This window comes from Squalius cephalus (assembly GCF_949319135.1).
Source record: "Squalius cephalus genome assembly, chromosome: 14".
Lineage (NCBI taxonomy): Eukaryota > Metazoa > Chordata > Actinopteri > Cypriniformes > Leuciscidae > Squalius > Squalius cephalus.
In genome coordinates this window covers 20,332,926-20,359,615 of record NC_137135.1, presented here as the reverse complement: position 1 = coordinate 20,359,615, position 26,690 = coordinate 20,332,926, and the positions used below count along the sequence as shown (strand labels likewise).

Below are 26,690 nucleotides of genomic sequence, written 5' to 3'. Positions count from 1 at the left end.
GTTCAATCTGACAGTTTTTAAATATATCTTCCATATTGTTTTATGTTCTGCATAAGAAAGAAATGACGTAAGGGTAAGTAAATAATGGCAGAATTTAAATTTTTGAGTGAACTAGGTCTATCCCTTTAATGTTGCTTTCTTATGCAGATGTGTCGCGTTGGCAGGAAAAGCCCCCTTTCTCTTCCTCTTTCTGTTCCTGATGGCAGTGCCACTGCTAAACAGCTGTCAGCAGACACCTGGCAACTGAGAGATGTTTATAACTTAATGGGCCACTGTTGAAAGATCTGTGCTCCTGTGAACATGCATGCAACACATATGGTGCTCGTTTCTCAAGGTGTTGCATGATATTTTAGAATAAGCTGCAGGACAGGATTTAAAGATGCCTAAATGTATTTGGGTTAGTCTGCAAGCTCTAACTTGTGGATGTTAAGCAACGGCTTGCGTGTGGGCTGAGGAGGGGGATGTTACATGATTGGCCGGATTGCAAAGCGGTTTAGATGACGTCTAATGGCCGAGTCCAAAAGTAAAGTGTGTGTGTGGATGTTTCAGATCAGGTTATTTGGGATTATTTGGTTTTAGACTGGGTAAGGGCTGAATGTACTTTGTGGTGTTTGTGTGTTAAAAGTGTGTGTGATCAGGATGATGGGGATTATTAGCTCTGAGCTGGAGTGCTGCTGGTCTGAGATGGGCTTTCACCTTCTGAATTCCTGCCGGCTTTACACTCTCTCCCTACAGGAATTTTGGCAGCGATATGCCACACACGGCATCTTTGTGTTTGAGCCTTTTTTCTGCAGTGAAAATGCCGTTTCTCACTGTGGCTTGTGGTTTTTGCACTGGCCGCTTTCAACCATGCCCTGTAGGGTTCCTGTGTGTGTGTGTGTGTGTGTGTGTGTGAGAGAGAGGGAGACGCAGTGTGTTGCGTGTTGGCCGTAGCTCATTGGACGAACAAAATGTTCACACCTCTGTGGGTTTGACTTCATAACCTACCCTATTTTTTTCTCTTCCATAAATACACAAACATAGAAGAAGTATAAATGCACCAAGTGGTTGTAACCTTGTTTTTTTTCTCCTGAAAGAGTGATGTTTGTACTTCCTACTGCGTGACAAACTGCTCATGTTAAAGATAGACTGGTGTTTACTGTTTTCAGCAATCGGATCTTAGATGTTCAATCTCACACTTTCAAGGTTATGATATGACGCATGCTTTTCCTGTCCAGCTGCATTTTTAAAATACAAACATTAATGTGAACATCTCATCGCCCTGTCACTTCTCTACTTGCCCTTTCAAAACATTAGGCCTTTAATTTTGGACTATTATTCATGCTGTTTTAAAAATCTATCTGTTCTGAGTTCGATACAAGTTAGCCTAAACTCTTTGAACAGTTTCTGTGACCATACCTGATGACCAGAGAAAATAAATTTGTCTCATACAGCAGTTTGTTAAATCAGACAAAAACAATTAGATGTAATCTTTAATTGTTAAATGTAATCTTTAGCAAATCTCCAAATTAATATATATTTTTCATACTGTACATTTAATATATTTTGTCAAAATAGTATATAATTTGAATGTTGGCTATTTGTCGGTTATCGACCAAAACATGAAATTATACCTATACTCACCAAGTACTTCTGAATATATTTTAAAATGTAATTTATTCCTGTCCAGTTTTCAACAGCCATCACTCACATGATCCTTCAGAAATCATTCTAATATGTGACGCTGGGCCACAAAACCAGTCACATGGGTCACATTTTTTAAAATGAGATTTATACATCATCTGAAAGCTAAATAAATAAGCTTTTGTTAGGATAGGACAATATTTTGCCGAGATGCAACTATTTGAAAATCTGGAATGTGAGGGTGCAAAAAAAGTTAAACATTGAGAAAATCGCCTTTAAAGTTGTCCATTTATGTTCGTGATTGTGCTGCATTTACTCAAAAAATTAAATGTTTTATATATTTACGGTTGGAAATTTACTAAATATCTTCATGGAACATGATCTTTACTTAATATCCTAATGATTTTTGGCATAAAAGAAAAATCAATAATTTTGACCCATACAATGTATTGTTGGCTATTGCCACAAATATACCTGTGCGACTTGTGACTGGTTTTGTGATCCAGGGTCACATATGTTGATTTGCTGCTCAAGAAACATTTCTTCTTCTCAATGTTGAAAACAGTTGTGCTACTAGGCTAAATATTTTCCTGGAAACCGTGATGCATTTTTTTCATGATTCTTTGAATAAAAAGTTCAAAAGAACAGCATTTATTTGGCATGTTTGACAATTTTCAACTTCCGTCATGGCCATTTTTGCAAGACACTCACAAGGAAGAGACATGATACAACCATCCACAAAATATTGTTGATATAGAGACAAGTACACCCACAGGAATAGTGAACCGAAAACTAAACGTTTATCCTCCTTGAATGGGAGCTCCACTGCTGAGCAGATGTTTAAATCTTAAATAATACGCATTCTGAACAGGAGAATTGAAATAAGCAGCAACAAAGAAAGTAAGCGTCGCATTTCTGATCTCTGAAATATCTTGCCCTATAGATTTCTATTATGAATGTCAATGCAACTTCAAAGTAAAATGATTCTGTAAATGTAAATAATGTTATATATGTGTGTCCTTTCTTGAAGGTGATTGTTGATACCCCAACCAGCCCCGTGACCAGTGGTTTACCTTTGTTTTTTGTCATCACAGTGACGGCCATCAAACAGGTTAGTTGAATTATGTTCTGTTTATGCCCCTGTCTGCTCTTTTCATCCTTTTTGAACTCTTTTCTCATTTCTTTCTCTCTTTTTATTCACCTGCCACCTCTAGTTTCTCTGGCTGTCGCTAAAGCACTTGATGTTTTATAGCCGTGTGTCACTGCTTAAATAATGCCGACCCCAGCCGGACCCCAAAGTCCATCTCGCACGCACAAAACAAATGATCCGAGGGCTTGTCACAACACAGGGGTTCTCTCACAGCTTTAGATGTATTGTTTTAGGATCAACTTTTTCCACCGGCCTGCCGCAAGCTTTTTAGAATAGCACAATGGAAGGTGGACTTCCTTCCAGATCTCTGTGGCCTCACACTGAGAGGGGCTCAGGCCTTAATTGGGCTTTGAAATAAGATCCCAGGGGGCCCGTGTGACCCCAGCCCACTTTGACTTCAAATGCCTTGACTCCCTCAGCTCATTCACGTAGTTTCCTTTATTAATACAGGCCTGTTGTATGCAGTGAAAACCAGATTAATTATGTGTGTATTTTACAGAGAATATATATTTTTTTTAGGGATGCCCCGGACTAAAGTTTTTTTCTAGTCGACTAGTAGCCGTTCATTTAACCCATATTAAATGATAGTCGACTAATTGCACGTTTATATTAATTAAAATACTTAAATATATACTGAGGAGAATACTAAACTACTACATTTTTTAATAAATATAGGCGTAATATATATCCAGTTCTGCTTTCGAGCGCACGCATTCGTTTTCTTTATTTTTATATATTTTATTGTGAGTTTACACAAACAAAAGTAGACCCGACTCGAATGGGGTATTACTGTTATCTGTATGACCAAAAATTATGGAGTATTTTAAGTTGTTTCTGCTGTTGTCAGGGAAAAATGCAAGTGATCGCGCCGGCGCCTCCATGTCATGCAGTAATCGCAGTATACTTCAACTTCCACACTCCACACAAACACTTGGATATGCGCCTAATAATAGCGCACATTTATCTAGGTTAACTTTAGAGCGAGCAACCATGTAAAGTTTGCTACTTGAATGTTTCAAATGATAAGCCATATTTGAGGTTGACGGATGATAGGTTAATGTTTGGATTTCCTGCCCGACATACGGTAATTACCACAAGAACCCACCGTTTTTTTCTTCTGCAACTAATGTTTAATAAAATTTTCGGTTGACTAAGCCTCTTCTAGGTGACTAACGTTTAGTCACTAGTAGGGGGCAGCCCTAATTTTTTGTATGTGAGAAATGTATTAGACTGGCTCAGTCCTCATTTGACCTTCTTCTGTTTTCACACACACCAGCATGCTGTTCTCACATTCTCGGTATCTCTTCAGGGTTATGAGGACTGGCTGCGGCACAAAGCAGACTACGAGGTGAATAAGTACCCGGTGACGGTGTTAGAGGACGGGCGGTCAGTGAAGAAGGAGAGCGAGAAGATCAAGGTATCTTTCTGTTGCTACACCCTTGCCAAGTTTCTCATATAACATGCACCGTGGGAGCAGGGTGTGGCACACTGCCATACTTCACATGTGGAAAAGAAGAATGCCCACTAGGGGTGTTCACAGCTGGGAGTGCTGTATATGAAATGGAACAAATGCGCTGTACACTATGAAACTGTTAGGGTCAAAGACGTTTGGAAGTGTTTGCCAATACAGCTAGTTAGCTGTTAATGAATTGTGTTAGAGCAGATTTTTGTAACTTGTCAAAAGTCTTGATCAAATAAATGCAACCCTGATGAGCAAAAGATTCTTTTTTCAGCAACATTGTTATTATTAACAATCATATACCCAAACACACTCGCGTACTGTATTAATACTCCTACGCAGGGCTTGACATTAACACCCGCCAACCCGCCATATGCGGGTGGATTTCAGCAGTGGCGTGTAACTCAGTCACTCCTACTAGCCACTTTGACGGGTTGAATTTTATGTAATATACATTTTCATTTGTAGTCTTTTAAAAAAGAATTTGAAATAATAAACTAAGTGCAATCTAGTGTTGTTAAAAATATAGATTTTTTGATACATATCGATCCCGAAATATCTGAAACTCTTCCACGGGAGACACAATACCAGCTGCGCGTTCTCGCTCTCTCATCTCTCAGACAGCGAGTTGATACACAAACCCGTGTCCCTTTACTCACTTGTTTCATTTGCTCTGGATGAATATTGTTGGTGTTGCAGGGCTTGAATTTCGGAGTGGGATTGGGCGTATACAGCATAATTTTACTCATTCCCGCAGATTTTGTGCTCACACCCAAAGTGTGGCACCACTAGCCTTCTTTTTTTTTAATAAATATCCCTAATATTAGTACATCAAGTGGCAACCCAGTATGGTACTAAAATTGTTATTCATGAGTAAATGTTTTTTCTAATCAAACACTGACATGTATTAATATTACTATTAACTTTAAGGCCAAAAATGCAAACTTATTAACGTGACATAAGAAAAAAAATAATTTTGTAAAAAACAGAAAAGCAGCTAACATTAGCCTGTACAAATCAAGGGACACTTGTGGATGTAGCTGTGTTTTATTATTTGCTTTACATTTTAAAATTCTATATTTTTATTTAGTGATTTGCATGTTGAATCAGAACAAACCTGCAACCCACCTGTTAAAGAAGCAGAATATTTGGTTTTGTCTTAGACTGAGTGTTGTGTGTGTGGTTAATGTCGAAGTGTTTCTGCTCAGGTGGGCGATGTGGTTGAAGTGGTGGAGGACGAGATCTTTCCGTGTGACCTGATACTTTTGCAGTCCACTCGAGAAGATGACACTTGTTTTGTCACCACAGCCAGCCTGGATGGAGAATCCAACCATAAAGTGAGATTTTGCACCTCTTACCAAGTAACCGCATGGGCACAAATATGATTTTCTTGATATGATCATTGATGTTATTTTTAAAAAGCTGTCTCTCTGCTTTCCTTGCTCTTTTAAATAAGAATCACCTGGTATGTTTTTTTTTTTTGTTCAAATATAAACTGAATATTAAATATGGATTCCTTTACTTTGCTTTAGTCAAACTCTTTAAGTAGGTGGCCCAGATCTCCTCCTCATCATCATCATCATCATTCTTCTACTCTTCATCTTTCTCCCTCTTCCATCCGTGTGCATTTGTGTGTTCAACGCGACCTGGAATACTAATTCGCCTGTCTTTCCCTCAGACACACTACACAGTGCCAGACACAGAGAAGGACCTGCAGGCTCTCTCTGCCACCATTGAGTGTGAACAACCCCAGCCTGACCTCTACAAGTATGAATACCTTGATAGCACAAACACAAACCTAACAGAAATCTTTTCACTGCCACCAAAACATGAGGCATTGTGAGCGGACTGCAAGAAAACCTTTTTTGTAACATGTTGGATCCAGTTTGATTTCAGATCAGCAGCTAACAGTGTGGAACAGTCAAACACTATCTGGCCTCTCCGCTTGAGTAATAAGAACAAACAGACCTTGAAACAAACACAATCTGCAAGTTCAGAGAGGCAGTCCAACTGTAATAGCAGTTTTTTGACTCCAGCGCCCCCTATCACTAAGCACATCTCTTTATAGCCTCTTTAGGTGGAAGAACATTTGCATTTCTGATTTCTAGAGCACCAGATGTCGCCTGCTAAAATTCAGTCTCTAAAAAAAAAAAAAAACTTCAAAGGGCTGTTGCCAGTATGCCAGACTGTTGGGTCATCACCAATGAGCATCTTCCTTGTAAATGGTTCACTTCGTACAGGGCTTATTTGCATAGTGTACTGTATTGGAATACAGATATTATCATCAAGCCTCTATAATGGGGAAGGAGTCTATACAAAATAAACGCTAATGCATGTGCATGATGGCGTCGGTAATTTGCCGCCGTGGCCCGTGGCTGATGAATGTTTTCAGGTTGACCTCATCAAGTAGTCTTGATTATATTCATGTTACGTCTGCGCAATCGTTCAACCTTTTTCTGTATGTTTGTATTTGAGAGAACATATATAAGCCTGCTTAACTGTAGCTTGTTTGCTTTTCTGCAGGTTTGTTGGCCGAATGCACATTTACAAGGCGGACCAGGAGCCAGCAGTAAGGTGAGACTGTCTTTGGTCTGATCCCATGGGCCCACTATATCCCACAGTACCTCATAACCACTCCAGCTCTGTCTTTTCCCTTTGCATTAGCCTCTGATCATTATTCCATCGACCCGTAACGCCATAGCAGCATTAAAGTAAAGCCGGCCTGGCAACTTTTCAAGCCCTGCACGCTCTTCCATTTGTCACTGGGCCGTTTGAAATGTTTTTATGAGTCTCTATGCCGTGTCCTTCACAAGAGCGGGCTAGGCCAAACTTGCCTACATACTTCCAGCAATGCTGCTCATTAGGAGCCACTTTAATGTGGGATTGGATGCCAGAATGTGTCTTTATTGACATAATTGTTCGTTTTTATGGTTTAATTTAGATCTTTGGGCCCAGAGAACCTTCTCCTCAAAGGTGCTACATTGAAAAACACCAAGAAGATTAATGGTAGGTCCCGGCACCATTTAATTTGACGTCGACAAATTATATTCACCCGAATCACTCTTCATTGCCTTTTCTTTTAAAGGTGTCGCAGTATACACAGGCATGGAGACAAAGATGGCGCTTAACTACCAGGGCAAATCTCAGAAACGATCAGCTGTTGAAAAGTGAGTGATGAGAGCAGTTTTATACCCCAGTGTGCAGTAAGGTTCAAAATATTGATTTTCGGATTATTAGCAAAGTTCTTTTTAATGCTCCAATATTGATTGTAAATCCTAATATCGATCTTTTAATCTGTCTGTTTTTTTTTTTTTTGGTTAATGTGAAAATAGTGTCTCCAATCTTAACCATTAATTGTAACATTAGTTAAAAATTCGAGTGAATCAAGATAATATGAATCAGAACTTAATTGAATAAATTGTTTTCCAGAGTTTATATAACCAAAATATATTTAATTATCTTTATGCAGATTGTATTTATTTATGTATCTCCTATAATAAGAATATTGACAGCAACTGCATAATAAATAAAATAAATAGTAAAAAAAAAAAAATATGCAAAAGAAGTATTTTAGCATCTTATTTTGATGTGTTTATGTGTGGTTACATGATTAAGTACATATGATATGCGTTTCCTCTTTTTTTTTTTTCCAGATCCATCAATGCCTTTCTGTTGGTGTATCTGTGTATCCTCATCAGTAAAGCTGTGGTGTGCACTACACTAAAGTACGTATGGCAGAGCAAAGACGGTCAGGATGAGCCGTGGTACAACCAGAAAACGCAGAAGGAGAAAGACACTAATATGGTGAGCAGTCTGTGGATTTCACATCTGACTGATTTTAACATGATTGCATGAATCAATTAGCAACTCCCTCTATATCATCAGTCATTCTTGATGCAATTAATATAAATTACAAGCTAATCTGGTCTCTGGTGGCTGTGGTCAGCTTTTACACAGATCATACTTAATACATCATAATTAGGAAATAGCTTTATGTTTAATCTCCATGTTTCTTTGCTGTTCCAGACATTATATTGGGCTTTGAAGAGACTGAATGCAGGTTTTCTGTCTTTATTTCAGTATGTGAAGATGTTTACAGACTTCCTCTCCTTCATGGTCCTTTTCAACTTTATAATCCCCGTGTCCATGTACGTCACTGTGGAGATGCAGAAATTCCTGGGCTCTTTCTTTATCACTTGGGATAAAGACTTCTTTGACCCGGAGATCCAAGAGGGCGCGCTCGTCAACACTTCGGACCTCAATGAGGAACTTGGCCAGGTTAGACACAGGGTTACTGTGGCATATCTGACTCAAAAAAAAAAAAAAAAAAAAAAAAATTCTATATATAATATGTAAATGTGTTTTAGTCTGAACGGCCAAATGAAAGTAAATCATGACATGAACATAATCTGAGCTGTCCCTGGCTCTTCCATTGGCAGTGAGGTCATAGATCATCCTTGGCTGGTTATGCAGATGATTGCTCTAAATTACAGGCCATGCTTCGTTAAACTGATTTATGCAAGCAGACTGGTTTTGTCACAAATTAATTGTCCGTTCTTATCGTTGGACTCTGTTAATTTGGAAAGGAGTGCTTTATTGCCTGGATTTATAATTGGTAAGGTCAACATTTGTCTGCACCCTGCAGGTGGAATATGTATTCACAGACAAGACGGGCACACTGACCCAGAACAACATGGAGTTCATCGAGTGCTGTATAGACGGCTTCCAGTACGGACACAGAGACGAGCTGGACGGCTTCACTGTGACGGACGGGCCTGTGAGTAAACTGCAGCAGAAGGCTGGACTGGTGAGTTACACTCATTCTGAGACCCAAAGGACCTCAGATGGGATTGATTTTACACTTACGGATCGTGTTGTTGAATGTGTTCACCTCAGTATGTAAACTGACTGCAAACCTTTTAAATTATGAATCCTCTGAGGCTGAGATATAAACACAAAGGCAGTAAACATCATATGTTTGTGTTGGCAGGCTTTTTTAGGACTTAAGTTATGTAGATTAACTCCTTTTTTATAATACACTAATATGCTCCATAAACGGATGGTCTTTTGAGAGCACTTCCTCTTTCTCCTTGCCCTTGTTAGTTTGTTGTGCATATGATCTGTATACTAGGGTTGTCACAATACCAAAATTTTAGCATTCAGTACCAATACCAGTGAAATTTTTACGGTTCTCTACCAATTTTGATGAACTAATGTTATTGAACTACCTTTATTTAACCCTTTAAGTCCTTGTGACATATTGTGACAAGTTGTGACATATACCAAAGTAAAGAGTCATAACTCCAAAACTGTAGCAAAGAGAGTCAAAAGGTAGGTATCGTTTGATAGAAAACGTTTAGTAAATATAAATTTTCATTTCATTTGGGCATTTTCATGCTGAGAAACTGCTGATAAAAGACAAAAAAAAGTGTGCTCAATGGAAATTTTACATATCTTTCTTATTTGACATGCAATAACTCAGGAAGGAAATAAGGTAGGAGGACAATTCTTTTTTTGGTGAAGTTCCCCTACTTGCGAGCTGCATATAGATCCAATTTTGTGGTGATAGCATACTCAAAAGTTACAGTGTTTGGAACCAAGGTAGCTGTTTTGTTCAGCCCTTGACACCTGGAAGACATTTTTTAAATTGTTGTTTCCAGACATACACAAAATATAATATCTTTATATCTAAGTGTTGGATCTAAAGTTTCGTCAAAGCCCAAACTAGTCATGCTTGTTGTATTCGACTCCGTGAGACCTTTCAAATGACGTATGACACATGACTATCTGAGCAGCATGATGATTTTATCACATTGCAGTACATAATACAAAAAATATTTCATAAATTATGAAAACAATTTTTTTTATTTATCAGCAAATTACTCAGCACTACTTTGGAGTTAATCAAAGTTCAGACTCTGCTTAGTAATTTAATTATGTGAATTTAATAAAAAAAATTCTTTGGGTTTAAAGGGTTAAAAAGTTAATTACATTAATTACATTACATTAACACTACCGTTAAAATTTTTTGGGTCAGTAAGATTTTTTTTTTCTCTTGTGTTCATCAAGTTTGATCCTAAACTTTTGAATGGTATAATAATATAATAATTATATATTATATTATAAATATTAACAAATGAAATGAAAACAATGGTGAAAGCTAAATTATTCAATTATTTACCAACTAGCTTTCATGTTTAAAGGTACTTGAAGTTTTTCCAAGTATTGAAGTAAACATGCACAAATATGCATGTTCATAAGCAGCTTGTTATTTTTCTGTCTGCTAGGAGAAAGAGGAGTTGTTTCTGCGGGCCCTGTGCCTGTGCCACACGGTGCAGGTCAAGGAGGACGGAGCGGAGGAAACTCCTGGGGACCAAGTTGATGGTGTTGATGGGATGTTTCCCCAGCCGGAGGAGGAAAGATGTTTCATCGCATCTTCTCCTGATGAGATCGCACTGGTCAAAGGAGCCATGAGGTGGGACCATGATATGCAGTTTTTATTTCTTCTTGTGGCTGATAATGGTGGGATCGCTGGCACTTACTGACATAACTTTTATTCTGTTTAGATATGGCTTCACCTTTCTTGGTTTGGAGAGTAAGAACATGAAGATCAAGAATAGGCAAAATGATATAGAGGAGTAAGTTATGATCATTGACGTCTCATCAAACACAATATTATTTCTAATATACTTCTTCAGTTCTTACACCCATGGATGTTTTTAAACCTGGAGCGATATATAATTAGATGCAAGGAAGATTTGCATAGCTACGCATTATTATTATTATTATTAGTTTAGCATATTTCTACATATTATTTATCTAACTTTTCAGGTATAAATTGCTCCATGTCTTAAACTTTGACCCAGTCCGACGGAGAATGAGCGTCATCGTGCAGACCAAATCAGGTGAGCTAGAGATCATTAGTGATGCTTGCTAAGGCTTTTGCTATTGCTCATATGCAGGGTTAGAGATTTGAATTGCATAACTTGTCCTGCACCATTTCTGCTGTTGACATGAATGATAACTTAAACCATGTGACTTGAGGTGAAGTGACCTTTTTAGAGATCAGTAGTAGATGGACTGAGCAGGAAAATGCCATAGGTTTGCATTGAAGCTGGAACCCAAATACAGCTTGAAATTGTCTTTCTTCCCTTTATCAACCAATAGCTACACAAAAAAAATGTATTAGTTAGATTTTTTTTAAATTCTTTATTTAATTTATTTCTCATTTTTTCCCCGTTTTTTTTCTGTCACAGTTAAAATGCTACGTATTATCACATCAGAATGAGTTGTTAAGTTAAAAAAATATATAATTTATGCAAACAGTCTCTGACTGTTCAGAACACCACAACCACTTAGCAACTCCACAGAACATCTTAGCATTGTGGTTGTGAGTTTTGCAGATGATGTAAGAAGCAAGTTTATGTTGTAATCTGTAACTCTGAATGTCTCTCACCTGTCTTCTACTGTTTATTTAGGGGAGACGCTGCTTTTCTGTAAGGGAGCCGATTCCTCCATCTTCCCAAGAGTCAAACCAGAGGAGGTGGAAAGGATTCGGTTGCACGTTGAACGAAATGCAACGGTACAGTAGATTACAGAATGTTAATGTATTGCAGTGTCTTTCATTTTCAAGGATGTTATGATCATATTGACTTTTTAAATATTGAAAAAAATTGTGTGTTTTCGCTCATCAGGAGGGTTACCGTACACTGTGTGTAGCCTTTAAGCAGCTGAGCGCTGAGGAGTATGCCGTGGCAGACACTGGGCTGAGGGAGGCGAGACTGGCTCTTCAGGACAGGGAGGAGAAACTCATGGCCATTTATAACCAAGTGGAGACGGGCATGAGTTTGATTGGAGCGACCGCTGTAGAGGACCGGTTGGTGACCTAAATGGCTATTTACGCCATGTTTTTGTCTCAAAGAGAAACCCTGGATAGCTTAACATCTTAACATATTGCATCCCAGACTTCAGGAAGAGGCAGCGGAGACCATGGAGGCCTTGCAGGGTGCAGGGATAAAAGTTTGGGTGCTGACGGGGGACAAAATGGAGACGGCCAAGTCCACCTGCTATGCCTGCCGCCTGTTCCAGAGGGGTACGGAGCTACTGGAACTGACTGTGCGGACACTGGAGGATGGGAGGACAAAGCGCGAGGAAAAACTTCTTGAGTTGTTACGGGACTACCATAGAAGAGCAGTGCAGGACGCCCCACCTGTCAAAGCTGGGGTCACCAGGTCAGACCCTTGACCTCTTACTGGCTTTTTAGTGAATAATATTGAATATACCTGCCTATATTGAATTTATACTAATTTTCCCTATTTTTACATTTTTGACTACGTGTCACCTAACGCTCATCTAATTGGATGTTTAAAAACATGAATAAATGTAATAAGAAATATGGTATTGAACTAACTTTGTAAAGTTATGATGCCTAAATTCACTTGTAGCATTTAAGACAATTGTTTTGAATTTTGACAAAATTGTATAGAGTTTTAGTATCTGCCATTTATCAGGTCTCAGTCATAACATGAGCATAATTATAGGCTTATCGTATCAGCCAGAATTTTAATATGGGTGTATTTAATTACCTAATTTACTGTCATTTTTGTACCACAGGAGTTGGTCTACATCAAACCAGGAGTACGGCTTCATCATAGATGGTGCTACGCTGTCGTTGTTGATGAACCCACCCCGTGATGCAGATGCCTGCCTGTACAGGAACCTCTTTCTGCAGATCTGCCAGAACAGCACTGCCGTCCTCTGCTGCCGCATGGCACCCCTGCAGAAAGCTCAGGTCACACCTGCAGGCTGACACTTTGGCATCTCTTTATGGTGCCTATAATTAAATGCGCTTATACTTTATGAATTAGTTGGCTAAAGTTCTCTTTTACTCACTTTAGATCGTGAAGATGGTGAAGAACTCCAAAGGTTCCCCAATCACTCTCTCCATTGGCGATGGGGCCAATGATGTTAGCATGATTCTTGAGGCACACGTGGGCATTGGTGAGATCTCATTGTGCATACATGTAAACAACATGTGTTTTAAAGAAATACTCTGAAAGAATACTTTTATTCAGCAAGACACAGAAGATTTGGATGTCAAATAAATGCTAAGAATCCTAAAAAATAAATAAATCACAGTTTCCACAAAAATATAAAGCAGCACAACTTTTTTCAATTTGGAAAATATTAATAAGTGTTTCTTGAGCACTAAATTGCCATATTAGAATGATTTTTGAAGGATCATGAGACAATGAAGACTGGAGTAATGATGCTGAAAATTCTGCTTTTCCATCACAGGGATAAATTATATTTTAAAATATGTTCAAATAGAAAACAGTTACTTTAAATTGTTGTACTATAATTATTTTTTGATCAAATAAATGCAGCCTTAGTTAGTATAAGAGATTTCTTCCAAAAACGTAATCCAATCCTACCGACTCTAAACTTTTGAATGGTAAGTGTACATTATTAAAGTGTACATATCTTGCTTAGGATTTATTTTTATTTGTTTTGGCGATGGAATGTGATGGTGTTGTTTGTTCTATTGTGTGTTCAGGTGTTAAAGGAAAGGAGGGTCGTCAAGCTGTGAGGAACAGTGATTATGCCATCCCTAAACTCAAGCACTTAAAGAAGCTTTTGCTGGCTCATGGGCATCTCTACTATGTGCGCATTGCTCATCTTGTCCAGTACTTCTTTTATAAGGTACATCTGGCATCCAGTGACCCGTGTTTCAATCTATAAATATAAAGGTAGTTATTTTAGTGACTCTTTTAAACCTTTTTTCTCTTCTCTCCCTTAGAATCTTTGCTTCATATTACCTCAGTTCCTTTACCAGTTTTTCTGTGGATACTCTCAGCAGGTATGTACAAATAAAGGACCTGTTAGAAGACTACGTCCCAGCAGGTCCCTCTCCTCTGCCTCTGCTCTTGACTTTGCGTCTTTCCTCTGCATTTCTCTCTGCCCTTTTTGAACTGATATTTATATATATCAGTTGTGTCCCATCTTTTTCCTTCTTTCTCCTGTAGTATTGCCCTGTCACTTATGCAATCGATAAAAATTAGAAACAGCTCTTAACCAATTCTCAGCTGTGGTTTCCTGTTATTGTTCTAATGGATCTTGATATCACATTTTCCAGCATGTGTTTTGTATATTAAGCGACCATTGCATGTGGCCACACAGTCAGATTGTGTGCATATGTGTGATGTCCTTATTGTGGTATTAACCTCCCCGGTGCCCCCGTCCTTTCCCTCGCTCCCCTTCCCAGCCCCTGTACGACGCAGCCTATCTGACGATGTACAACATCTGCTTCACCTCCATGCCCATTCTGGCCTACAGCCTGCTGGAACAGCATATGTCCATCGAGGTTCTGCTGGACAATGCCACCCTCTACAGGTGCCCGTCTGCACTGCAACTCTTCTGATTATTTCATTTGTACCATGCTGTTGCTGATGTACTGTGTTTTTATCCTTCTTACAGACAAATAGCCAAAAATGCCATGTTACGCTGGCGCCCCTTCCTCTACTGGACAGTATTAGGAATTTTTCAGGGTCTCATGTTCTTCTTTGGTGTTCGTTTCCTGTTCAGCAATCCAGCACTGCAGGATAATGGGCAGGTTAGAGCTGGTTTGCTTTTTAAAATTGGGCATGAAACAGGTGCCGCAATAGTGACATACTATACTCTATTGTGACATACTATATCCGCGTGAAATGGCTTCTCGAACAAAATTTTGGGTGGGACTTGATTTTGTCTATCGGGAATTGATTGGCTTGTTGGATTGCTGTGGTTTGCTATAGTGTTTAAATAAATAATGAATAATACTACAATATTCCGTGATTTAATGGTGTCTTTAAAAACTGTATGAATGAAAAAGCGGGGACTGCATTTGATTTACTCCTTCCTTTTACAGGTCTTCGGAAACTGGTCTTATGGAACAATTGTCTTTACAGTCCTTGTTTTCACTGTGACATTGAAGGTTGGCGGCTTGATTAGTACATCTCAAACTTCTAAACTATAAAAGAAGTATCTCAGATCTTCATTTGTCAGAGACTGACTGTTTCCCCTCTCCCAGCTGGCTTTAGACACGCGGCACTGGACGTGGATCAACCATTTTGTGATCTGGGGCTCATTGGCCTTCTATGTTTTCTTCAGTTTCTTCTGGGGAGGCATCATATGGTGAGGAAACGTTAAAGTCTCCAAAGTCCTTTCTTCTCTATTAAGGGCACGCTTGATTTTGTCCATCAGGAATTCATTGTATCGTTGTCGTTTGCTAATTGCTGCAAATCTAATGTGAGTGACAGGTTGCAGGAGGGGAGGGATAATTACCCAGCCCTCGCGCCTGTGCACACGTCATTAGAGAACTTTTCACTTTTTAAGCTGATATTATATTTGTAGTTAAAAAGGATGCAAATAACTTCAACATCTTGAATTGTTAAAGAGTGGATATCTTTACTGATAATTCAGACTACAGATTGCGGTTTTGTGCTGCGGCTCCACTGTACAGCTCTGATTGTAGAATGAAGCAAATATAATTATCAGGAAAGCTAAATTAAATTAACCTACGTTTAATCGCATGAGTTAACTTGTCTAACGCCCTTGTTTTCTCGCTCTCCTTTTTTCTAGGCCGTTTTTGAAGCAGCAGCGTTTGTACTTTGTGTTTGCTAACATGCTAAGTTCAGTGTCTGCCTGGCTGGTTATCATCATCCTCATTCTCCTCAGTCTGCTGCCAGAGCTCCTTTTGGTGGTCCTCCGCAAGCCCAGAGGCCCCCATTCACGACAGGTATACTTCTCCCTCCCATTTTTACTCCTCTCGGACTTCCTCAACTCTTAATTTCTACCATTTCCATCCTATTCTCCCTTATTCTTCCTGATTTACCTTCTCTTCTGTTCTTCTTTCATCTTCCACCGTGTCCTAACCAGGCATGACGTGACACAGTCATGGCCAATTTGAAGATATTTGATGTTTAATTCACAGTTATGTTGACCAGGATTTTAGGACCTGTGTAGGCAGGCAAAATGCACTGTTGCTTGGTGCGGTCATGGCTGGTTAGCACATAAATTCTGATTGACGGTAGAGAGATGGTTTGTGTCATTTGTTGCTTTATCACGTCACACCTGTTTAGGACACGCAGTCATATTTAATAATCCCCTGTATCCCCAGCCTTATTTTACCTTTTAGGACCTTACTTTTTATTTTATTTTTATTATTATTCTTAAACTCTGTCACTTCTCAAGTGTCTCTTTTCCTTACTTCCCCTGACTGTCATGAATTACTCCATTGACTTTTTTCCTAACAGAACTCTTGCCTTGTTTCAAAGCTCTGAACAGTTTGGATTGTTGGGGTTGGTCAAACAGACAGGAAGTCAATCAGTCTAATTGTTACTATCACTCTTCTTCGATGTCCTCTCCTACTCTCCTGTAGCTTTTTGTCCCATGTATCACTCTGACATAAATACTTGCATCACTCTGTGCTTTTGTCAGTGGCTACCCAACCAGCTAACATGTACCACAGTTAGAATCTATAAACAATAATTAGACCCCTCCAGTAATTTGAATTATTTAAAGGAAGTGAGCACCCGCTGTAGGGAGTCGCTAATGTTTGTGACACTAATTAAGCAGCCTTTCAGGCCAGAGATGAGCATACGGTGCTCATCTGCCCCCTGTTTCCTCACAGGTAGGTGTCGTTTCCCTTCCAAGAATGCCACATGTCAATTAAAATGGCTAACGGGGAGAAATTTTGTGTCATTGATGTCAATGTGATAATGATGTCAATTATTCAATTGTCAACTTTAAAAATGTTTTTTATAATTATAGCCTAATGAACTCTGTTAGATGAGAAACATGGTCTTTATTGACCAATGTAACTTGTAAAATGTGAAACGATACATTGTGTGTAGAGGTTATTTCACAAGCTAATTTGTATTACAGGTCCGTAGAAAGACTGAAAACATGAATAAGAAAAAACATAATTACTCTATTACACTCTATTAATACATTGTAAAGCAATTTTTTATTAATGACTGCAGCTTGTTGAAAATGCTGTGAAAAGTATTTGCAGTTCAGACATTATGCAAATGAGCAGTGATGCTGGCTTAAAGTCAAGCTCTGCTGAACTTAGTCACACCGTCAGCTGTTATTGAAAATTAATGAAAATTAAACAACTATGCTCATTAATATAGAACATGCGGTCACAGGTGTGTTTATTTGCATTTTACTACAAATACAAATGCAGCTCATTAATTCAGAATCTACACTACCGTTCAAAAGTTTGGGGGCAGTACATTTTTTTGAAAGTTAATATTTATTTAGATGCATTTATAATGTTAAAAAAATCTATTTTAAGTATAACTGTTTATTTAAACTTACTGTACATCAAATAATCCTGAAAAAAATATATCACTGTTTCCACAAAAATATTAGGCAGCACAACTGTTGTTAATAAAAATAAGAAATGCTTCTTTAGCAGCAAATAATCATATTAGAATGATTTCAGAAGGATCATGTGTAATGATGCTGAAAATTCAACTTTGCCTTTACAGAAATGAATTAAATTTAAAACATATTCATATTTTTCAAAAAGCAATGTTTTGATTTCACAATCACAATTTCACAAGAGTCAACATAAGAGTCTCTTTCGAAAACATTAAAACAAAATCTTACTAACCCCAGACTTTTGAATGGTAGTGTATGATTTTTTTTTTTAAAATTATTAAAATTCCTGATAGTTTAATATTCTATTCTTCGGACCATAAATGTATTATGTGATTTATGTGGCAATCAATTTCCACCAGGAGAGTTAGTCTGTTTTATAGATACTTATTCATGCTGAGCTGGTCAACTTTCTGCTGTATCAAACAGCACATAGTCAGTGTTCTAGTTACTGGAGCTTTTCACTTGCATATTTAATTGCGTGTCTACCACATTTCTCTTGTTTCTCTATCTCTACCTCCATAACTTTACTCCCACCCTTTCTTACCCATGATCTTCCTCTTTGGTCTCTTGCCCACCTGTGTGCTGTACCATAGATGAAACGACGTCTTCCTTCCTCTGGGACATCCACTATCTTCATGCTGTCGCAGACTGCTAGCACTCACAGCTTTTCCTGGAGTGACTGAGGTCTCTCTGCCTGTTCCTCTTCTGCTTTTTGTCTCACTGTCCCTCCTCCTTTGGGTTGCCTGTCTGTATCTTCAGTGTCCTGCCTGCCGTCTCTCCACCCGTTTGTCTCTGCTCCCTCTTTGTAAGGTGGTGTTCTTCGCTAGCTCAAATGTGTTTGTCATGGGTTCTGGGTTTGGATTGTGAGTCAAACGGTGTATCGTGGTGGCAGTTTTTTGAGCGGGTGTTTGTCTTGAGGCATTGTGCAAGAATTGTCCCCAAAAGCTGAGCCGCGCTGTTGGGTGGTCCTCAGTGTGCATCTGTAAGGGCTGCAGGGTATGATGGGGATTCCTTCAGCTGCCTGTTCCAGGTGCCTGCTGTCTCTGCATGCTCAGCCAGGAGAATGCAGCACACAAAGATACAGGGTTTCCTGCATGCGTGCTCTGCCCAAACTACTCCACTCCCCACCCAAACCACTGACTTTATGGGTGCATTTGGGCTGCTTGATTCAAAGTGAGATCTTGTGTGTATGTGAGAGAGAGTGTTTGTCTTGTTAGTGTTGGGGATCAAAAAAAAAAAAAAATACGGAAGAACAGCGAAGAAAGGGGCATTTTTTTTTTATCATTTTATATATATTCATGCTATATAATGCGATATGCAATTTAAAAGGCAATACAGTCATTAAAATATGATCATAATTAAACATAAATACACCATAATCCGATTATTATTTCTTTCTTTTTTTATTCTATTTTTATAATTTGAAATTAGGCGCTAAATACAGTACAATAGAATGGCTTCGTGGTCCAAGGGCAACACCGGTTCTTGAATTAGTCAAGAGTGGCGCTCAAATGAGACTCATTGGTCTACATTGCCTCTATGGGTTCCAATTAGAATGTTACCCAAATATTGTATTTGTATATATATATATATATATATATATATATATATATATATATATATATATATATATATATATATATATATATATATATATATATATATATATATATAATATACACTCCCGTTCAAAAGTTTGGGGTCTGTAAGAATTTTTAAAAGTTTTTTTTTTAAGAAGTCTCTGAAGAATACAGTAAAAACTGTAATACTGTGAAATTTTATTACAATTTAAATAACTGTTTGTAATGTATTCCTTTGATTGGTTAAGCTGAATTTTCAGCATCATTACTCCAGTCTTCAGTGATACATGATCCTTCAGAATTTGTTATTATCAGTGTTGAAAAGACTTCTGCAGCTTAATATTTTGGTGGAAACTATGGTAAAAAAAATCTTTGAGGCTTTGATGAATGCAAAGTTCAAAAGAACAGAATTTATTTTAAATACAAATCTGTTATAACATTATAAATGTCTTAAGTCACTTTAATAAGTATGATTTTCTTTGAAAAACAAAATTTTACTTTTACGTTTACATTTTTATACGGTAGTGTAGTTAGGATCAATTATTTAGCACTACTTTAAAAATATACAAATAATAATTGTTAACTGAATCATTAAGGAACTGGAATCGGAAACCATCTCTTGGTGGGTTTATATTGTGAGTTTCTTTGAGTGTTGGCTGACTTTTGTATGGGTCAAAAAAGGGATTATGTTAGAGAAATGGCCATTGTGAATTCTTCCATGAAAGTTAATCTGTATGGAAACTATAAACACGTTATTGTGCCCTCAAATATGAAATCTCATCGTTATAAACATCATTCACCATGTTTTGTCTTATTTTTAAAGGATTTACTGTACCGCAGTTGTGTGTTTGAGTGGGTATGTGTGTGTCCGATCCATCGTGTTCAAGTGTCTTTCACCACCCCCTTTCAGAAAAAGCCGGGTCAGTCGAATGTTGGGGGCAGCCATTCCTCTCAGTCTTCAGCCAGACCCCTGCTCATGAGAACCTTTTCAGACGAGTCCAATTCTGTCAAATGAACAGGTACAAGACCCCAGACTTTTACAATCAGAGCCCCAATTGAGTGCCTGACCCTAGTCATCCACAAGGGATTTGCCTCGTAGTCGGTGCAGTTCCTCCCCTTGGGTTCAGTCGGGCCCCCTCTGTGGGATCCTTTTAATTTCCTCCGAATTCTGCTGTGGAAATTCTCCCTACCCCAGGATGAACTCACATCGGTTGGCTGAAAAGACATTTAGTCTTTGACTTAAGCAAAAGAACACACTACAGCTCAACAGTGACTGCCCACTTTGTGTTCCACAAGTACATCCCCATTGATTTTCTCCATAGAGATTTAAAAATTCTGCACCTTAGATGTTTAAAATTTCTTGAACTAAACTATCCAGCTCTGAGATTGACGATTACAATTACAACATTTGAATTGATGCAAAAAGTATTTGAAAATGTGAAAAAGACATACAAATTCAACTTTGCGACTAATTTGTTTTCGGTAACACTTTATTTTACAGTGTCATTGTTACATGTAGTTACTATAATTACATGCAACTAACCTTAAACCAAATCCTAACCCTATAGTAAGTACATGTAGTTTATTATTATTGCTCAGTACTTCACAGTACAATTACAGTGTAACAAAGACACCTTAAAATAAAGTGTAACTGTGTTTTCTTATTGGATAAATCACTAATGTCTTTTATGCTTTAACACCACAAAAATCCCATACCAACTAGTATTAAAAAGCCAGGTAGATAGCTTGCATTACTTTGCTAGCCTCTACAAGCCTGAAAGAATAACAGCCCTGTTCACATTTCCTAACAGACTTCTCTGATTTGGAATTGGTTCAGGATTGTTTATAGTGTCTTACTTTACCAGGAATTTTGCAATGAAACAAGGTAATGTAATATTTTCTCTATGGAGATTTTTAATGTGATTTTTACTTTTGAAAATCCTGCTGTTGCATTTTATATTAAAAAGGATCAAGAGTTACAGGACATATGACCCTGTAGTATTTTCATATACCTAATAAACGTATGTATTTAATAAGTGACGCTACTATAATTATAATAATAGACTGCAGTGCAGTACTGTTGGCTGTAGGGAATAAAAAATAAACAAGCAGAAGGGGAAGAAAAATGAATGAATGAATATTAAATGATCCTTTCAGCCTACCAGGGGAAGCTCCGCCCCTCATTATGCTTTGCATGTGCTCCTCAAGTAACCTGTGATTGGGTCCGTATTAACTGACTAAACCAGTTATCTGTCGTGTTGTTCTGGTTAACCTCATTTATATGTGTGTGAATGACAACATGAGTGTGGTTGTTTTGTGCAATACTTTAATACATTGAAATGAAACCGCAGTGTCATGTTGGTCTTATCGTGTCTTTTGCTGTGTTGGGTATTTTGTGTGGTAGTTTGTAGTTTGGATTCTTTTTATTTACATTTTTTTGTGACTATCGAAGTTGGCTGTCTAACCTTTGTGGGACATTATTTTGGTTCCGGTGATTGTTCCCCTGCATTAATGCTTCGCATTCTGCATGCCGATATGGGTGTTTTGCATGTTCGCCTGTGCCTGAAGGTTTTGGGGTCAAATTTGTGATGTTATTGGTGAGGCTGTAGATAGGAAGTACTCACCAGCATTAAACTTGCTCTTCTGTTCTTCTCAGCTGTCACAGGAAACTTCAACTTACACAGACAGGTAAAGTGCTCAATATGATCTAAGGAATGTTCTGGGTTCAACACAAATTGATCTTGGATAGCATCTACGTTCACCGACAAATCCATCCAAAGGAATTACGCCAGTAATGCATTACCAAAAATTCATCTGACAATTCGTTGAACAATTTTGGCCACTTTATAGGACAAATAACACATTTGTATGGAAGATAAATGTAAATTATAGACTTCTATTGGTAGCTGCTAATGCATTTGTAAATGCAAAATCAAAAGTGAATTATAGGTATGAAAGTTTTTCAGCAAAAGATAATGCCACAGCCCTTTTACTCTATTTTTGCTTGTCATGTAACATCGATTTCACAGTCAAGTTTAATTAAAAACCCATTTTGCCAGCGGTGCGTTGCCCGTTTAATGTCTGTGGTAATTGACAGCATCTGAGACATAGAGGACTTGTTTTAAATCCAGGACGTTCCATAAACCAGGATTCAAATCCGCGTTTTATTTGGACTAATATAATATGAGTGAATCATTCCTGACAACCAGATCCTCCTGTGATTAGGATGGTTCATTGGTGCAGATCAGTTTGATTTGATTTAGGGTTGGTATTGTGTACAGAATTGTCTGGGTTTATGTGTTTGGGTTGGTTATATTTGATAAATCAGTCAAATAAGAGATCGACACATTGTTGCTATTCAGACTTTAATAAGATCTATCCTCTTCACCTGTTAAATACTTTGTTAATTATGTGCTAAACAGTTTTGTGCGCAGTGGTGATTTTTGTTGTTGTTGTGTACACCACAGATGGCTGCTGTCACACCCCTCTCCTATAAGCATCTGATGGAGCGCTACTGATGGGCACGGACAGCTTTGGGTTAAGACTACTGATGGGACCCTCGCATCTTCCAGGGTCGCTGCCCTTCCTCCTGCCTGTTTAAATGAAACGTGACAATGGAACCACCTTAAACTGCTCAGACCAGCAGTCCTCTTTCCACCTTTTCTGTCATGTCCTTTCACTTCTCTCAAAGCCTCTCATCCCAGAACGATTCCACGAGAACTCTTTTCACTACGTTTTCTGCCCTGCCCTACTGCCATATTCTCATATCCACCCGTATTGTGATAAATGTGTCGCTGGAGAAGTTGTCCGTAGCGCTCAACTGCTGCAGAATGTACCGACCCTGGTTCATTCCTTATTGGCTCTCTTGCATGACCCCCAAAAAAGTCCTATAAATACCCCTTTCCTTCGTCAACATGCTCTCTAGTTTTCTTTACTTTGTTAGCAGACAGTTGGCCCCTTTTGTGATCGGTTAACAGGTGTGATCACAATCCCAGATCATAGTTTAGAGTTTTGTGATATGTAGCTGTTTGAGATCCCTAAATGTGAGCTCTCTCTAAGATGCTGCACTGAGGGCACTGACCCTATGGGTATAAAAGCTGCCTTTCAACAACTTGCTGTTTGTTCAACCACATGGAGTTCTGGGATATCCCACGGTGCCCAACAACTCTGTACATGTACGTGCGGGTGTGAAAAATCGTGCTAAACGTACTTTCACAGTTTTCAATGTTACTCTTTGTTGAAACGGGGATCAGTTTACAGTTGGATTATAGATGTAAGAAATGTACTGGTGAAAAGTGGAAATTCTTGCTTGATGCCAAAAAAAAAAAAAAAAAAAGAAAAGCGGCCGACCATCTCTCTTCAGTTTTTCCTTGAAGGTGATTTATCCGTGGTAACGGCACATGCTAAGATAAGTCCTCAAAGCAAAGTTAATTGTGTATTTTCGGAGTGAGCTTCACTGTTGAGCAATGTGTCAGCTCTAAATACCAGGCCAGAACTCAAAAACGCACTTTCACGTCCACATGCATGCATTTCACTGTTTTGAGGTTACTGAATGAATCACTTTAAAGGGTAAGCCCATGTTTGCCCCCTAGTGGTTAGGAGCGAATGGATCTTCATTCTACTTTCTTCACTTCTTAATACATTCCATATTCTACGTGCCATGATTTCATCACAGTTTATATTATAATTGAATTATTTTATTCTTGACTATGTGATTCTTTTTTTACATATTTATTGTACCTTGTAATTGTACTCATAAATGTTATATTTTTGTCAGATGAATTTCCTTCTCTTAAATTAATCATTATCAGCTTGTGCCATTTGATTTTTTTTTTTTTTTTTCTGTGCAATCCGCTGTTGAACAGATTGGGTTTCTATATATTGTAAGCCTGAGCAGAACCTGCAGACCAGCAGCTCTGGGCTCTTTCTCTGATCAGAGATCAGTCCGATAGATCCTAAATGGTGTTAATGCAGCTGAAATCTCTGTCTCCCTTTAATATGAGCGATCTATTCCATTGTTCTTTCTGCTTGTAGCCCAAAATGGGTGTTAGAAGAGCCAGTGTGTTTCTCGATTGTGTTTCTCTTAAAACAATGCCATATGAAAAATGCCCCCATTCCAGCTTCAACTATCTTCAAGTGTGTGTGGATTATCCAAGGGAAAGTGGTGTGTGTTAGACCTCTGACTGTGTCATGATGCTAAGCATCTTAAGCTCAGCTCCAAAATTTGGGCCGGGCTTAATCCAGCTGTATCACAGCCCAGCGTAACCACCAGGCCTTCTTTTCATTTCTGATTACATCATGAATTAGCTTTCCAGAGAAAATATATCAGAGCTCTATTTGCTTATTAACTAGACATGTAAGGCCAGTTGGGGTGATGTTTTAGTGTGAACATTAATCCAGCGTGAGCCCCTTTTTTCTCTCTCTCTCTCTCTCTCTCTCTGTGCATGTGTGACCACTAATGCCACCACTGGACTGAACCCTGGTGAGCACATACACACTCACCAAGATGAAGACATTCATGTGTTTGTTCAGCTCAGTTTAAGAGGGGTAAATGGAACTTGCCTGCAATGTTTGAAATTTCCAAACAGACCTTTAAATTACTTCAGAGATGCTATTTTCAAAGCTTATGATAATTCTTGGATTCTCATGTTGCCTGAATATATATAAATATATATGAAATTATTTGATTGTATTTTTAATGAAACTTTTTGAGCCACTTTTTGTAAGAAAAAGAAAAAGTAAAAAAAAAAAATAAAGCAGAAAAAAAGGCAGCCTGATTGTGGAGCGTGAGGCAGGGCTGAGGTGTGTTGCTGTGAAATGAGTCAGGCACTAACTCGGTCAGCCCTGCTCCCTCCATCATGTCCCTCAGGCTCCAGCTGATCTGAATGTACCTCTCAAGACCAGTCTGTTTCAAACTTTTCTCAAATAAAAGCTGTTTTGAAAGAAGACATTTGTGTTTGACGCTTTATCTTTTTTGCCTAGGATTTCTCTGATATGTTGAGTTCAGTTGTTCTTGTTTTTACTGTTTTTTTAAACAGCTGCTTGTTTAATTAAACATGCAATTTGCAGGGCTTCAAAGTAAATTATACCACATTATATTATTTATTTGTTTAAAAATTAATGTGTCATGATGCCATAGAGACTCGTTATTGGACAAAACAAGCTAAAAATGATTTAAATTTTAAAGAAATGCTAACCAGTTACAGGGCCTGATGTGATGATGTTTTTGTATATGGATATAATTATATCTTAATAAATAATAATAATAGGAGATATTATATATATATATAATATGTGTGAACTTCAACTTTTATTCATAAACATTAAGGTTTTATGTTGAAGTTTACAAGAATATGTATGGGACAATGTGCATCCAGCCGGTTGTTATCTCAGAATAAACCCAGACAGGGTGATCAGGTCTTGCATCAGCTTGAAGGGGTTTATTCTGAGATGATAACCGGCTGGATGCACATTATCCCAGTTATTACACGGCTACTTGCCACATAAGTAAATAATAAGAGACGGACATTTAAGGGATAAGGTACAGTCATACCACTTATTACACAGCATTTCGCTACATAAATAATTATGGGGATATTGATTTTGATATTGTTTTGAGATTTAACTTTTAAAATCGTACCTGTTTGTTATCTGTTTGTATAATCCAACGGTGTACAAAACAATAGTCGCAAAATGGCAGCAGCTGTGTTTGTATGAAACGAGAGAGCGAGTCCACGATACTGAGTGACGTAATTAAATAACTACACAAAATATTTATATATATATTTGATTAACTCACCAAACACAAAAAGAAAAAACGTTCCAAAGCGTATAGCGCTGCTGACTTCAGTAACCCGGATGAGCCTGTTATCTTGTTATCGGGAAATAACATACCACTGGATGGCGTGATTGACCAATCAGAATCAAGTATTCCACAGATCTGTGTAATAAATACTGATATCTTAATAATAATGATATATTTATACATTCATACATTTCTACCTAAAATACTAAAAATGTTCATGAGTAAAAGTGGAAGTTTTAATAAAAAAAGAGTGATAACTTGTATTGTCCTTTATTTGTCTTCAGATGTTAAAGTTAATCTCTCCTACTCTCCAACAATTGCAGAGGATGCGTAAAATAAATAAAGATTGTAATGCCATATGCTATTTCAAATCAGCAGTCTCTCATGGACATAGGATGTGGTTGTAGAAACATAGTGTGTTCTTTGTCAACAATGCCTCTTATTCATGTAGCTGTTTGTCTTTGTGCAATTTTCCCACACGTCATGCTTTTCTGTATTCTGAACAATGAAACTTCTTAGTCTTGGAAGAAAAAATAGTTTTGCTGTCAATAGTGATATTCAGAACAGCCTGTGTGTGTGTGTGTGTGTGTGTGTGTGTGTGCTTGTAAGGCTGAGAATGGGTGTAATACAGCATGCAGAGATCCT

The 26,690-nt window shown here is 38.1% G+C and overlaps 1 protein-coding gene across 4 annotated transcripts in view; it reads left to right on the top strand.

The window, feature by feature from the left end:
* atp11c (ATPase phospholipid transporting 11C (ATP11C blood group)) overlaps nt 1-24,072 on the top strand; it is a 58,736-nt gene extending 34,664 nt beyond the window's left edge. The window contains exons 4-31 of one of the 4 annotated variants that reach the window (XM_079893272.1): nt 2,654-2,734; nt 4,083-4,190; nt 5,441-5,569; nt 5,911-5,999; nt 6,756-6,806; nt 7,174-7,238; nt 7,318-7,399; nt 7,886-8,036; nt 8,313-8,510; nt 8,878-9,039; nt 10,520-10,707; nt 10,799-10,870; nt 11,064-11,137; nt 11,711-11,814; nt 11,927-12,108; nt 12,197-12,463; nt 12,846-13,023; nt 13,130-13,232; nt 13,789-13,934; nt 14,032-14,091; nt 14,497-14,624; nt 14,709-14,844; nt 15,139-15,204; nt 15,301-15,404; nt 15,852-16,008; nt 20,151-20,259; nt 21,897-21,928; nt 22,708-24,072. In XM_079893272.1, coding sequence (XP_079749398.1) covers nt 2,654-2,734; nt 4,083-4,190; nt 5,441-5,569; nt 5,911-5,999; nt 6,756-6,806; nt 7,174-7,238; nt 7,318-7,399; nt 7,886-8,036; nt 8,313-8,510; nt 8,878-9,039; nt 10,520-10,707; nt 10,799-10,870; nt 11,064-11,137; nt 11,711-11,814; nt 11,927-12,108; nt 12,197-12,463; nt 12,846-13,023; nt 13,130-13,232; nt 13,789-13,934; nt 14,032-14,091; nt 14,497-14,624; nt 14,709-14,844; nt 15,139-15,204; nt 15,301-15,404; nt 15,852-16,008; nt 20,151-20,255 — 3,186 coding nt within the window. In that variant the 3' untranslated portion in view covers nt 20,256-20,259; nt 21,897-21,928; nt 22,708-24,072. Of the gene's footprint in view, nt 1-2,653; nt 2,735-4,082; nt 4,191-5,440; nt 5,570-5,910; nt 6,000-6,755; nt 6,807-7,173; nt 7,239-7,317; nt 7,400-7,885; nt 8,037-8,312; nt 8,511-8,877; nt 9,040-10,519; nt 10,708-10,798; nt 10,871-11,063; nt 11,138-11,710; nt 11,815-11,926; nt 12,109-12,196; nt 12,464-12,845; nt 13,024-13,129; nt 13,233-13,788; nt 13,935-14,031; nt 14,092-14,496; nt 14,625-14,708; nt 14,845-15,138; nt 15,205-15,300; nt 15,405-15,851; nt 16,009-18,253; nt 18,345-20,150; nt 20,260-21,896; nt 21,929-22,707 lie in introns of all 4 variants that reach the window. The other 3 variants (XM_079893273.1, XM_079893274.1, XM_079893275.1) reach the window with 3 other exon arrangements.
* The last annotated feature ends 2,618 nt before the right edge of the window (nt 24,073-26,690 follow it).